Source organism: Melospiza melodia, chromosome 2 (genome assembly GCF_035770615.1).
Source record: "Melospiza melodia melodia isolate bMelMel2 chromosome 2, bMelMel2.pri, whole genome shotgun sequence".
Taxonomy (NCBI): domain Eukaryota; kingdom Metazoa; phylum Chordata; class Aves; order Passeriformes; family Passerellidae; genus Melospiza; species Melospiza melodia.
Window position 1 is genome coordinate 12,147,431 of NC_086195.1, and position 15,384 is coordinate 12,162,814.

At 37.4% G+C, this 15,384-nt stretch overlaps 1 protein-coding gene across 3 annotated transcripts in view; it reads right to left on the bottom strand.

Annotated features, from left to right (window-relative positions):
• IL1RAPL1 (interleukin 1 receptor accessory protein like 1) overlaps window positions 1–15,384 on the bottom strand; it is a 668,131-nt gene that overhangs the window by 14,145 nt on the left and 638,602 nt on the right. For all 3 annotated transcript variants that reach the window (XM_063182325.1, XM_063182330.1, XM_063182319.1), the window contains 3 exons: window positions 15,153–15,285; window positions 12,995–13,140; window positions 1,293–1,436 (listed from right to left, as the gene is read on the bottom strand). In XM_063182325.1, the coding sequence (XP_063038395.1) occupies window positions 1,293–1,436; window positions 12,995–13,140; window positions 15,153–15,285 (423 nt within the window). The remainder of the gene's footprint in view (window positions 1–1,292; window positions 1,437–12,994; window positions 13,141–15,152; window positions 15,286–15,384) is intronic.

A 15,384-nucleotide genomic window follows, 5' to 3' on the forward strand; every position in this document is an offset into this window, starting at 1 on the left:
TCACATAATTTATGGAAGTAAGCATGCACATTTAAACTGGCAGCTGCTTTGTGGATAGGAGAGGATCTCAGCTTCCGTAAAAAAGGTGTCTGTCAAAATCCTCCATGACTCACAGTCCCTCCGGGCCTCAGTTTCCTCCTCAGTAAAATAAATAGAATAACCTGACTTTTTTCCTCACTGAGTTGCTACATTAATGCATCTTTTTGTAAATCCTGTAGAAGGTTACAAAATGTTCTGATGTTCTTTGGCTTGTTGTTCTGAGCATTTTCTATTTTGAATCCTTGTGCATTTTTAGATGGGAGGCAGAAATGGGTCATTCCCTAGTGATTTTATTATGGAAGTCTTATATAAGGACCTGTAATTCTGCAACTGCTCTTTTCCTTATCAGTGACAGATTTAGCTATCACTTGTTTATCAGTACATATTTATTTTAATATATCACAGATATCACAGTGGCTTCTGTCTACAGGCTATTATCTTGACCTGCAAAAAAACCTTTTATTAGTATTTCTGTAGGAAAAAAAGGTCCTGTCACCAAAGACATAGTGGTAGCCCAAAACATCAGGAACTCTGACCCAATAAACCAAATCTAATTAATCAGAGCCTTCAGCTCAACCCAGTTTGCTGTTCAAGAAGAATTTTGATTAGTAAGGCTAGAGGCAAAGATTACCTTTTCCTTCAGTCCTTAAAAAGGTAAAGATGGAAATTTGTGTATATGTTTGACAGAGCTGGTGCCTATAATGTGGATTACTTTTGTTTAGGCTGGACATCCTTGAACCACAGAACAACTTTAATGACCATTTGCAGCCTGCTCAGTGATTAAGTAAATGAACTCAAGCAAAGGAACTACTGGGTACATTCCCAAACACTCAGTACAGTTTATTGAAACTGATCAGTTTAAACAAGCAGTAAATTGAGATATACTTCAACCTCTATCTATTTGTTCAATACAATTAGGAAAAACACCCCCTTGCTCACAGAAAAGTAAAGCTGGCTTTCAGTGCTGACAGGAAGTGAAAATCTTTAATGCACAGATGTTGGCAATTTACATTCAGTGTTGGGAATAAAAATCCAAAAGACATGGATGTCTCCTGGAGCTCCAGAGAACAGCACATACATCAGCTCAGCAGTGACTGTGTTTATGTGCTCCATGAGGAATGTATATTCAAGTCAGCACCTAAAATTGCAGTTGTTAATACATCTTGAACTGAAATGAAATTTGGCCCTTGGTGGAAAGAAATAAAAGACAGATATTCTTAGAAAGTAGGAAATGTGCTAAGAATCTGCCTTACCTCCATCTAGTTCTTCAGCTCCAAAATGATTTCTGTAGAAGAGCATAATCTCTATCTTGTAACACTTGTAGATAGTCACTAAACAAACAAGCAGCAGCAGAATAGCACCAAGCCCACCAGCAAGCTCAACTGTGTACATCAGCTCTGCAAAGAATTACAAAATGCAGTAACAACCACATTCCAAACCACAGAAAGATTAGCAGCAGACCTTGCATTTCTGTTAAACATTAAAATAAAATAATGAATGATGGGTTATTTTGTGTATTTATTTCATTAGAAAGCCCTTGAATGAATACCTGATTGATGGGTTTTATATTCTTCAATTAGATGTTTTTTCCCTCTGATACACCATATGAATTGCTCATTTAAAAACTAATTTTTGCTGGGGATGTGTGTGTGTGTGTTTGTCAATGAGTATGTGCATATATGTGGTATATTTTGTAATTCTCTTCCTTTTTTCTTTCTGTTGATAGATCACAGTTTGCTTTACCTAGATAAATGTTGTCATTTGACTTAGAGTGAAAGCAAAGGCAAATGTTTCCTTCTTGAGGACTATATACAAACAGAATGTGGGCAAACTGGGCAAGATTAAGAATTTCTTTATTTTTTCCAAAATAAAAACAAAAATAAAAATAATTTTAGAAACCCCACAAAACACTTGAGAGATGTGAAGACACGTTATCCAAGGAACCCTACAACCTCCCATCTCAGTTATATTTATGTTAATATTTTTAATAGTTTCCCAGAGGTCTGCGTTTTATTCTCACTTTTCCCCAGTGGGCTTAGCTGATGTGCAGACACAGCAAACAGTCCTGGTTAGTCTGCTGTGACATTCAGACCCCTGGTGTCTCTGCTGCATCTGCTGACAGGATGGATTGGGGCCACCACCATGGAGCTCCGTTCCTGAGGACAGGGACTGGTCAGTTGTGGCCACCACAGGCGTCCAGCACCAGCACTGGAGCCACTTTTCAAACCAAAGGAAATATACCACCATGGAATACTTCCTTTTTGCCTCCCCCAGTTTGTAGGAAGATCACAGAGCTTTGTTACTTCTCATTTGCTCATTGACTGAAAACTGGTAGTGTCAAAAAAGGAGGGTAGTAAGAGAGTTGTTAACAGTTTTGTAATTGGAAATCACTAGATGGGGCAAGTCTGAAGAGCTTCCATGCTCTCAGTTTTGAGGAATGATGAAATACCAGATCTTGGACATCTGAGGTACAGAGTTTGTTTCATAAAAGATCTGTGCTGGAACACGTGTTATTTTCACAGTGTCCTCTTCAGGGGGGCAGCTTCTGTCTGAGTGAAGTAGTGTGGACTTGGAGTAACCTTTTCTGTGTCTAGTTCTGTAGATTTGATAATCCAGCACAATACAATTCAATTAGAGAAATAAAAGGTTGGAGGAAAAATTGAAAATTGCATTTATTTGACAGCATCTACTGAGAATCACACACCTTTTTTATATTATTATGAGGCAACTGTAAGAAGATTTCATTGCTCTCTAGAAGACACTAAAAGTGTAATAAAATAAAATAAAAAGGCATTTATATTCCATGTCATTCGTTCCAAAACTGTGCTGGAAACTCTTTTGTGTTAGATATTTTTAAGACTGGCGTGGTTATTTCAAACTCCCAATACTTTTCTGGTCCAGAGAGGGAAATGTTATTAAAAACATTTGATAAAATGTGGTTTGCATAGACAAGTAATGCAGTATTTTAGAATATAAATGGAAATGGAAATTACTCTGCACTGGCTTACTATATCCTGTTTATCATATTGTAATACAGGTGATGCAGCTGTTCAATGGTAACTAGAAGAAAGGCTTTAATATTTCGGGTTGCTAGGCACAAAGTACTCTATGTGCCTGCTGCTATGACTCACTAAAGGCAAAGAAAAACTTTGCAACTGGAAAACAGAAGTTTTTTCTCAACTAATGATTTTTATATTAAATGGAAAGAAATAACTGCAGGTATTCATCTGTTTTCTGTCATTGTGCATGAAATCAGACTAATACACTGCATCACTTTTGCCATCAGAGTCCCCCTTAGTTATATGTTTCCCCATAAAGTAAGATTATGCCTTTATGTTTGCTTCAGTAAAATCTATCTGAAAGCACATGAAAGTGTCCTTAATTAGGCCATCAAAGCAAACAACAAAATTCTCTAGTCAGCCTGAAACATATAAGCAATTACCTTTTCATGTGTTGCTGCTGAGCCATCGTGATGGTACACAGACAAAGTGGCTCTTTCTTAAACAGATTTGTTTGCAAAGGAAGTTTCGTGGTCTATTGATCTAGCAGAGCCAGCTTGTGCTTTCCTCTGTGCTGGACAGCATCTACCAGCACATGTTCACTCTGTGCTTTGGGTGCAGTTTGTCAGGGGTCAGAGGCAGCGAGGGGCAGTGATCAGCCCAGCAGATTGCTGCATCCTTACACCCAGCCCACGAGGTGCCTGAGCTCACCCCAAAGTGTTGGAAGTGGGAAGAGCGGGAAATGGGAAGTGCTGGAAGTGGGAAGAGCTGGAAATGGGAAGTGCTGGAAGTGGGACAGCCACCTCCATGCAGCACCATGGAGGCAGGAGGACTGGCCTCAGCACAGCGCTACACCAGGTTGATTGTTTTCAGTTTGTTTTTCTTCAGGATGCTGAACTGTGCCCTAAAAGGCCACTGGCTGGCTCTGAGATGCCTCAGGGGTTTTAGGAACAGTGTTACTCTGTGTTGAGCTGAACTGAAGGTGGAAGAAGCAGAAGGCTCAGTCCTGCCCCTGCTGTGGGCCCCTCAAGTGACTGAAGCCATTTCACGTTTCTGTGCCTCGGTTTTCCCAGCGTGAACTGGGGAAGGTGCTCTGGCTCCTCCCAGGCAGAGCTTACTCCTGAAAAATGCTCTGTGGGTGCCAAGGGTGTGGGTGATGTGTCTGTCAGCAGTTTCAACAACGATGTAGTGACTTTTAAAGACACGGTAAAGAGCAGAGCAAGGTTGCAGCTCATGGCTACCTTCACAATAGCATTTTTTTCTGCTGCTTTATTCTGCCTTTTACAGCGTGATTTGAGCACAGTTGCTGCAGCAGGCATTACACTCCTTTTGAAGTGTGATCTGTTTTTCCTGCTGAAATTCAAGTTTTCTGTAGTGGCTACATACTAAAAAGATTCCATTTCTTCACAATTCCACATCAGAAGCAAGATATGAGAAGTGCAAACCTTTTAAAGTCTAGTTAGCCCCAGTGCTGCATTGCTCAAATTACAGACCTGTCTCTCCTTAAGGAACTGAGACTGAATGTAGAAAATAGTAAAGGAAAATTACTCGGCTAACCCTTAGGGCGACAGGCATTCTGTTAAACACAACAAACGAGCAAGTGCCAGAGAGTTACATCCAGAAGCACAGCAATCATTTAGTTACAGGCAATTAACAAGAGTCTTCCAGTAGCTCAGGAGTAGTTCTACTCCAAGGAAAACACATTGATTGCTGCAGCAGTAGTAGATTGGTTTCTGAATAAATAGCTTCAATTTAAAACAAGATTTGTTACAAGCATTTTGACCAATGGCTACAATTTTTTTTTCCTTATCAGGAGGCTTTGGCCAAGCAACTCAGTGAGAGACAGCTAATTAAAACAAAGCATGTGTCCTCCCAAAACATCAAGCATATATGGCTTGTAATAAATGCACTCATTTTATACCTTTTCCTTCTTAATTATTGGACACATTTGTTGGTTATATATTTGATCTTCACCTAGATCTAATATTTTATGAACTTCCTTTCACTCTGTCATCCAGGTAATTCACTTATCATAACTGAAGTTGTAAGAAGAAAGTAAATAAAAGTGTTCTGTCAAAGATGCATATCTTTTGACTTATATGACATGCTTCAGGGGCTTTACATTTAATGATCTGTAAAAATTTAAAATTAATTTTTTTCACTAATTAGCCCTCATACAGCTGAACTGCTAAGAAAAAGAATTCTATTTCAAACATTCTTTTTTTTTTGGTGATTTATAACACTTTGAGCACATGTGATTTATAGCTGTGTATTCAGTTTCTGAGCCTTTTTCAAAATCCAATTACAGTCTATCTAAGGTTTCAATTTTGCAATCACTTACGCAGATTGCTCAACTTCATGGACTATAAGTAATCCCTCTGAAGTCAACAGGACTATTCACAGAGCTTCAGGTTAGCACATAAATAAATCTTTGCAACTTTGTGGCCTAAACTGATTTCCATTCTCTGCTTGTCTTGGATAATTTTGGATAATTTAACTCACAAAGAGATAGGGCTTGGTTAGAGGCAGTTCTCAGTTTGTTTGGATATACTTTCACAGACTTCAATTATTAAAGGAACCATAAAGATAATAAATATAATTTGGAAGGGGAGCAGGGACTGCAGTGTTGTAACATGCAGGTTTGGTTACAAACAGGTGTCTTTCTTCTAAAGGAAGAAGAAAGCTGCCTAACACAGGAACACTTGTCTGAGTCTCATTTCAGAGATCAGCTGTAAACAGTAGGCAGACTTTAAGCTAGCAGCAAAGAAACCCATAATCACAGTTTTAAAATTAAGAAGTATGTATTTTTTTCTTCTTTTTTTTTTGTTTTGTTTTTTTTTTTTTTTTGTTTGTTTGCTTTCTTTCTTTTTTCCCTGCTAAGTACAGTATTTGTTATGGCATAGCTGTAAAACAAATAATCTTCCCAAAGTATGTGGAGCCACAGCTTTATACAGCATACACATATCCAATACATGTGTGTATAAAATATATTCTCTACTTTTTAGGACTTTTGTTTGCTTGTTTCAAAATGCAAAAAAATAAAAAAATCTGGTTGTGCTAAAGGTATCTAGATGGGTATGTGTGAATATCCTATATGGATATCCTACATGGATACTGTTATGAATAATTACTGATTGATTCTGTAGGACAATAGTACTTCTGATTGCAGTAGAAGCAGATTTGAGCTACTTATTACCTTGATTATGAAATAATTTCTTAGCACAAAGTATATGCTTTCTGCCAGCACGGGCCACCCATGCCTGTGGATGTCTGCAGAACTGACTGAAGCTGGCTGAATTTAGTTATGCTTTTCAATATGGTTTTCAGTGCAGTAATTTCATTTTATTCATTAGAACTATTGGGACCTCATTTTCTTTCTTTATTTTTTATAACAATAAATAATATATATTCCTAATTCCCTTATGAAAAAGAACTAGTCATGTTTGGGATCATATATACATAAACATGTATGTGTGCAAATGCAACACAGGGATCTTGTTAATTTATTCATTAGTAGGGCAGAAAACATATCTGAGCCTTGGTGCTGATGGATTTCCAGTGTTATTAGAAGAGAGATTGTAAATTATTATAATAGAAATATATTCTTACTGATGGCATTTTTACTTCTGCTGACAAGTTCCCAGTAGCAGAGCAATTACACTGACTATCCCAACAGTATGTTAGCTCAAAAGAGGGTAAGGTTGGGAAAATATGAATGCTGCAATGTTACTGAAGCTTACTACATTTAAATATATAAAAATGCATTTTAAAGGCACTTTATGGTACAGATTGAAGGGGGAAAGTGTCATAGTGTGGAGCTGCAGTAATCTTTGGTTATCTTCCCCAAATTAATGAATTGTGTATGACCTGAAATTTTCCTCGTTAGGAGAGCTTCTTGTCCTTTATGATGATCGCATCCCCATTCATCTGTTTGGCCTAAAAATAAGTTTTGCACCTTTAAGACTAGTTCCAAGAGCAAAAGAAGGGAGATAAGAAGTGCTGAGTTTGTTATCAGAAACTGCATCCTTCTCCTGGGCTGTGTTGTCTCCCACATGAACAGGCAGCGGGACAGAGCTCTCCTTTGCTTTTAGTTAATTTTTAGCTAGCTAAGGTAAAGATCTTCCCTTAGAGACTGTGGTTTTTTTTTCCTTAGAATTGTTCAAACCTTCTCTAGACTAAAAACCCAGAAGAGCACCAGGAGCTCACACCTGTGGCCACCAGGGCCTGGCCTGGGCCGTGGCATTTCCAGCACTGGAAGGATTGACAAGACACTGGCAGAGCCAAGCTACAGCCCACAGAGGGACTTTGCGAGTTTGTCATCTCTTCTGGGTGACAAGAAGTTTTATTGTTTGATATTGTTCATTGTTTTATTGTTTAATTTTCATTTTTTGTTCTAGTGAATATTTTGCCTGTTAAATAAACATTTTTTTCCACTTCTCTCCAAAGAAATCTTTTCCCGAATCAGTTGGAGGAGGGGCTGATGAAATTTGCTTTCAAAAAGAACCCCTTTGAAAATTTTCTCCCAAATTTACCCTAAACCAAGACACTTCTATTTGTTAATTGTACTACAGAAATCAGACAAGCCCACACTATTACTCTACTTAGAATTTCTTAAAGAAATGAATGTAAGAGCTACCGAGGAGTGCTAAAAATGTGGGGAAAAAATTGAGTACTGAGTTCCAAGGATGTAAGATCATAAAACATACTGTTTGCATTTTTTTTTTCTGAGGATAACAGTAAAGAATAATTTAGCTATGCATGAATTATGTGAGAAAATTTGTGACATTTTTTTTGAAAATATTTTCATCCTTGACATTCAAGGTTAGACTTGCACTTAGACATTACGTAAAAGGAAGTACTATGACAAAAGTAGTACAAAAGTTGTTTTAAAAAGTAATCTGTTAAACAAACCAACTTGTTTGACACATTGTCAGCATGAAGAATTGTGAGATGAAGTTAGATTTAAACTCATGCTGAGTAATTTTACAAACTGTTTTACTGGAGTTATCTTAGTCCAGTTTTCTAAAGGATGAGAAAAACCTGACTGATTAAAAGAGTAGTCTTATGAAGAGTTTCTTTCAGGCAGAGGTCTTCAGTATTCTGTTCCTTGACTGATTTTAGATGAGGTTGAGTGTGAAAGGACAGTCACGTTTAGTTAGGTTTGGGACAAGAAGGGAGCTGATATTTGACCTTTGGGCCTGTGTCCTGAACCTCTTGGGAGAATGAACATTTGCACTGCTGAGCACAGTGACAACGTGAAGGCTTCTTCAGTGGCCATAGGTGAATGAAAAATCAATTTCCATCCAATCCAATTTCAATTCCAGTTCTAAAACCTGATGAAGGTCTTGGAAAAGCCTTTCCTGCAGTGCAAAATAAAAACTGAATACTTTATGCAGTGGAAGATAGATTCATGTAAGGTCAGAACTGACCAAGTGGGTTGGAGTTCTTCCAGTTAAGCTTCAGAGATTCAGAGATTCACTGCAGTGAACAAATACTCAGGTCCAGCTAGCAGAAGCTGAAATATAACTCATTGTTCTCATATTTCATATGATGAGTTTTCTTTCAGAAATTTCAGAAGCATTGTGAAGCTTTTTGGTGAAAGGAGATATAACACCTGGGGTTTCTTTGCAGAGGTTAGAAAAGAACTAGTTTCTTTTCTCTTTTAAGTCTTAATTGTCACTCATCACTACCACTGTGTGAAATTGTGTCTAACTGACTGAAAATGCATATAACACATTCAAGTCTGTAAGTATATTCTCTATTATGTGAATGAATGCAATTTAAGGTGCTTGTCAGCCATTCTGTTATCATTAATAACCATATGAAGATAATTTGGAATTACTTTCTATTCAAAATTTTCTATTACATTGTACAGGAAATATTAATATAGTGTTTATGAATTAAGAAATGACGAGTTTAAAAAAAGGTAGTATTCCTCAAGATGCATTCCATCCAGGAAATATTACCTTGCATATTTTTCAAACATATATTTTCAATGTTTAAATATTTTCAATTTAAACATACTCTTTCTCTAAACAATATATTTCAGTGAAAATATTTATTTTTCGTGACAGGAAAAATCTCCAAACTTTTTTTTACTACCCCTCATTAACTTAGAGTCAACAAGATTCATATATGCCCACTGAGAACACCTATGACAGAGAAAAACAAACTGAAACCATAAAAGAGGTAAGGGTAGGAAATTAGATGATAATGCTGTGTTGATGACAATGGGAAGAAAGGGAAGTAGATACTTTTAAAAATGCATGAAAGCATGTTACCTTAGTTCTGGTGTCTGTCCCAGGAAAAATGCCAGTAATAATATTAAGCCTTTAAAATAATATCCATACTACTTAAAGAATAATGCCAAGATGGAATTTGAGATTATTTTTGCTGTAGAGTTCTACTTGAAGACATACAGAGAGGACTTTCAAAAAAATAATCACATAATTAGATAATAAACTGTATTTACAACACAGCCTATGATAAGATTATGAAGACTTTGATCCTGCATGAAAGTCATACTTGTCAATACATAACATTGCAGAAAAGTATTCTTTTTCCTTATGCATTGAATTTTTATCTACTACATTGATAGACTATAAGTTTGTCTTCTTTAATTAAAAAACTTATGAAAAAATGGACTTGTAATCTGTGATCCACCTGTTATATCATCCGCAATCTGGTCCATCATTAATAAATTTCTGCTTAGCTGCTGTCAGTACCACTCTCAAAACTAATTTCTAGAAGGTTCCTCTACCTAGCTGAAGATTAATTGCTGTAATTGCTCTGGATGATCAATGCCACCTACTACCAGTAAGTAACAAAATCAACCTTAGATTATAACAAGTAGGTAGTTTTTTTCCCCACATAAAAGAGAAAATAACTTGATTATTGTAAGAGTGACAGGGATTTGGTCAGAGGTGCAGGAAGGGATGAAAGTTATATCTTTTGGGTTCTGATTGATTTTTCCTATTTTTTACAAATTCTGTTGGAATGAATGAGAGAAGGAAACAGCATTGTCATTGTTATACTTAAAATAGTCTACTGCCTTTAGCTTTGAGTTAAATGCTCCTTTTGCAGAGTATCTGAGAAAATTAAGGACTCTAAAAATTGTTTGCTGGCAGCAGAAAAACATAGATCATAGGGTTTATCCACTGATGTCAAAAAGTAGCAGTAGTTCAGGAGAAAATGAGAGCTGGGATCCCTGAGACACAGAGCACTGGTGTTTGCACCAGAGGGAGGTACCAGGCTCCCAGCTTTCCCCAGCGCTGGATGCTGAAATTGGGTTCACTTTTCCTGCACAGGTCCTGGTGGAACCCAGGGGTGCTGTGCTCTGCTCCCCTCCTGAAATGAGCTCATGGACAGGAGAGGCTCTGGCTTCCCATTCCAGTGCCACATCAGGGGAAGGGCAGCAGCCCCTTGTCCCTGGGGAATGTGCCAGGCTCTGGTTTGGGCCAGGACCAGCCTCTGGTGGAGCCTGCTCGGGGATTCTGTGAGGTGAGAGTGTGTCCCTGGGGGGCTGACCAGGGGCAATGTGAAGGAAGATGTATCCAGGCTTTTTGTGGTGATTTAGACTGTCGGCTTCTTATGCTTTCAGGGCCTAAGTGTAGGTATGTCTAAAATCTCCACCTGGACTTTTAAGTGTACAGAGGCTCTACTGACCAGGGTGAAGCAGCAGTTGCAAGGGTGTTAGAAAGGCTTAAACTTTGTACCTGAATACCCACTGCAGCATTTAGCCCTAAATACCTCTTTTCTCAGGAACTCTCTATTCAGCAGCAGAGCTTTCTGCTTTGCTATCCCTTCTGATCCTGGTGATAATGTTCCACACAGGAAGTTGAAGAAGGATTATAATTTCTTTCTCAGGTATGCAATGAACATTCCAGATTCATCATTTTTGTGCTCTTATACTGCTGAAAAAAAGGATTGCTAGCTAGAAAACCAGCCAAAACTACTACATCTGCAAATATCTTGGTGTTCAGGAAGCAAATTTACCTAATTGTTGGGTCCCAATTGGTCTAAGTCAGCCAAAAAATCAGAAATTAATAAACAGCTAACTCATTCCTAGCAGAGGCTAAATATGGATCTAAACAAGGAAATCTAAACTGAAAGGTTGTCATGGTGATGTACAGGAGACTAAGAAAGCAGTGCAAAACTCCTCTTCCTAGGAGACCTGAGAGACTAGCTCAAATTTTTATCTGCCATGCTTAATTTATCATTTCACTGAAACACTTGTCAACATGCAAAATGTGCAGAGGGCTTATATCTGGCACCTTTTGTCTTTCGAGGGCAAAACAGATTTTGCTTCCTGATCTATTTCAGATTCAGCCTTACTTAAAGAGTAAAAAAATATTTTGGGGAGTTTTTCTGCTATTTTTGTCCTTTTACTATTTATAAGGGCAATTAAATATTGAGATTACTTCCTCTTAAGCATGTTGCCATGAGGCCACATACTTTAGTATGTCTGACTTACTGAGTTCTCTAAGAAAGGGAGCAAGGAAAGTAGATTCTTGCAAAATTCATGCATGCTCAAAGTTAAATTAGAGATCTGGTTGTCACAGAACAGAGAAGACTTACATGTTTTCAGTCTTGGAGCTACTGCTTGTATGGAAGAGTAAATAAGGACTAAGCATCAGCATGTGACTTAATAGGTGTCAGTTAAATAAGTATTGGTTTTAAAGTAATTTGAGCTTTAAATTTTTTTATTTTCAGTATTCCATCAAGTAATTTGATTGCTTAGAGCAAGCTGTTGGATTTCAGTGTTTTTTGGGTTAAGTTCTTGCTCTGGGTTCAAATGTCTCTGAACCAGAGTATATGACTACTAGCTGGTATATTGTTGAGGTTCAACTACTTAAGAAGTTAATTCCTCATCTCAGAAAATTCAAGAAAATATGACAAATGCCAGGCTAAGCTGAATATCTGGTAATTAACATCTGCATCTTTTTAAGAAGCAAAACAGTTCAGAAAAATGGCGACAAATGAAGTTCTATTCAAGCAATTGGAGGTACCCAACAATACTTTTAAATAAATTGGTCACACTCCCTTGATTTATGGTTTCTTTCTAAGCTTAGACAGACTTTGCATACTACAAAACTAAATTTAGGGAAGATACCACTGCTTTGATATAAATTGAGATGCCACAAGTACTTCAGCACCACAGTAAGATCCTGGTTTGCTCACTTTTACAAACAATCTAAAAAAAGCACAGGAATGTCAGCAAAATGCAGACACTGCTCCTGCTTATTCTTTGCTTTCTGAAGTCAACAGGAAGCTTCATGAGAGCAGGGAGTGTCAGTCCCAGGGATGTGGAGCCCCCTCTGCGAGGTAAAGTGGACAAAATGGGTCTGGGAGCTTTGATTTGCAGGAGATTTTCCATCTCCCTGTAATTATCTCGGTGGGAGATCCCATTAGGCAGGCTGGGATCATGGGATGTGAGTGGTGAGGGGAAACAGGGAGGTTCTTAGAAGCTTCTGTCATGATGTTTCACTTCAGAAATGTTGATGTTAAACAAAAGTGTTGGAAGGAAAATGTCCATGTCAGGCTATGCAGGAACCGCCCTGGCTTGAGGTTTAGGTGGCATTTCTGAAAGATGAAGAAGGTGGTTTTTTTTGGTTTTCCTAAAATTTAATTTCTTTTTCTTACTGAAAATTATTATAGTTGTATCACCTGTAGTTTCCTACTATTGAGCCTTCATAAATTTTAAAGTTAATGAATTATTAAATGCATCTTTTATAGAGATCTAGTTAGAAGGGGTTACTGTATTTTTTTCCAATGACAGCCATAATTAACAACATCCTTCCTCTTTTATTTTGCAAGTTGTACAAATTCCTTCAGGAAAAATAACCATTGACTATTAATTCTTAGGGAGCTAAAATTCATGCCTGCATCAGAGGGAATCTCTACAAAGTGACCACCACTACACTTTACCCTTTTATGGAGAAAAGCTGCATATTTACCCCTTTTGTGTAGAAGAATACTGGCATGGCGGCGTCCATTCCCATTCTCGACGTAGCAGGAATAATTTCCCAGGTCTGCCTCTTCAACTGAGTCAAGAATCAATGAGATGGAAACCTCCTGTTCCCCGAGATGTTCCTTGAGAACCCTGAGGAAAAAACAACCATTGCTGCTGTTCTGCTTGTACCAGAGTGAAGCTTTAGATAATCATGACATAACAATGCTGCTTGCAACTCACAACTCTCTGGCTTCAAATTTGGTTATGGTTTGATGCAATCTTAATTTAATTATATCATGCCCTTTTCTTCCTCACTTCTAATGAGGAGGTTTGGCTTTGTAAATGTTAATGAGAGCTGCAGTTCATTGTCTTTCTAAAGAAGAATGATATGCACATGGATAATATATCATTGCACACTTTGATGGAGACTCTGATCCATGAAGTCTTGGAATGGTAGAAGGGAGAAAACTGAAAGCAGTTATTCTGGGCTTTTAGACTCACACCAGGAGTCTGGGCCAAACACAATATTTGTCCTTTTTCTGAGGCTTTTCAACATGCCACTCAGGAACAATGTGTTCATGCCATGGTTGGAGAGAGAATTTCTGGAATACATGACAAAATTTTATAACGTTTTATCAAACAGTAGGAAGAACTGGTACACCAGGTGCTGCTAGCTCATAGAGATTATAAATAAAAAGCTTTCTATGTAAGACTCCACCTGTCTTCCCATTACTTTCTTTCCCTCTTAACAAGACCATCAGTGGTTTCATGAACTCAGGAAAGGAAATGACAAATGATTGCAGACCTGACAAATGAAATGGAAATGAGCTTTTCTGCTCCTCCCTCCACAAAACAAGAAGGTTGTAACAGGTTTATTGTCACATTTTTGTCAGTCATCAGCTAGCCAAGTCACTGGATGAAGGACTTGGGAAAGTTTTAAACACAAAATATAGCTGAATTTATTGTCACAAGCCATTTAATGTATTGATCTTGACTTTTGTAGAATAAACTTGAAGTACTCTGGGATAAAATACACTTCTTTCTTGCCTATGTCTGGGGATCATGACCTTGAAGGTCACTGAGGTCTACTTGATTTTGCTAATTGTGATAATATTGTGCATAATTTCTTTTTCTTGGGTTCCATTCCTCTATGTCTCATTTTCATTACAATTATTATTAATATATGTTTACTATTATAATTAATATTATTGCTGCTATTATAATCTCTAATTTTTTCTCAAATATTAAACTGTTTTTATCTCAACCCACAAGTTCTATTCTGGTACTTCTCCCCACCTGAGGGGGATAACAGGGAGGTGAGTGAGTGAGTGGCTGTGAGGAACTTGCTGGCTGAGGTTAAACCATTACATGCACACTAAGATTTGCCTGAATTTCCGAGTTTTAATTTCTGTGATACATAGAAACAGTGATATTCATACATACAGAGTTATAAATGAAAAAGGAATCTCTTCAGATCTAAGCAGATATTTCATATTGGATAGGATTTAGTAAGCTACGTCAAGCATGTAATTCTCAATACGAATCCACATTTGTCCTTAATTTCTAAATGAGGCAGCACTTTTAGGAGCAGTAGAAGTACATGGCATGAATTGCCAGATCCTCTCCAAAACAAGTATTTCAGCAGATATAAGCAGCCCACATAACAGGATGCTTGGCTCTCACAAGCCAGATAACATCCCAAGGAACTCAGGTATTTTTAAAGAAGAAATCAAAACATTCCAAAAGGGAAGTCAAACTTCACCATTTATTTAAGGTTTAATGTTTGAAAATACTTTTCAATCTGATTTTCTGAAGATATTAATTTTTCTTTATTTCATCTTACTAAGTGTCCTCGTGATTATTTTTGTAGATTGCCACATTTTGAAAAAGGTAAATTCCAGCACACATTTTGAAAAAGGTAAATTCCAGCTGGTCAAGATTACAGCTCTTTTTGGGTAGCTATTCTGCTTTTGCAAGTCTCTAACATTAGATTTGGCTGAAGAGGGCATTTTTCTGTTCTCTACTGGTGGAGTCCAAAAGCAAATAGATGATGTTGCAAAAAAAAAAAAGATCAGACCCAATATTCTCCTTGGTTAGTCTGTGATAAAAAGTATAACATTAACTATAAAAAAATATAGAGAAAAGAAGAAAAAACCTTTTACCTAATGTCACTTTCCCAGACTCGATTATCATCCAAATCTTCAATAAACTTCTCCCCTTTCATCCAGTAGATTAAAGGACTGACATCTCCACTGTATCCAAAGAAAGCTCTGCAGGTTAGATTAGCAGAACCACCTGTTGCAAAAAAAATGTAAGAAAATATGTTTATATCAAAACGTAAAATCAGTTGCTTTTAAAAAAACAAAATATTCAGAGGGCTCCTCAATTTCCAGC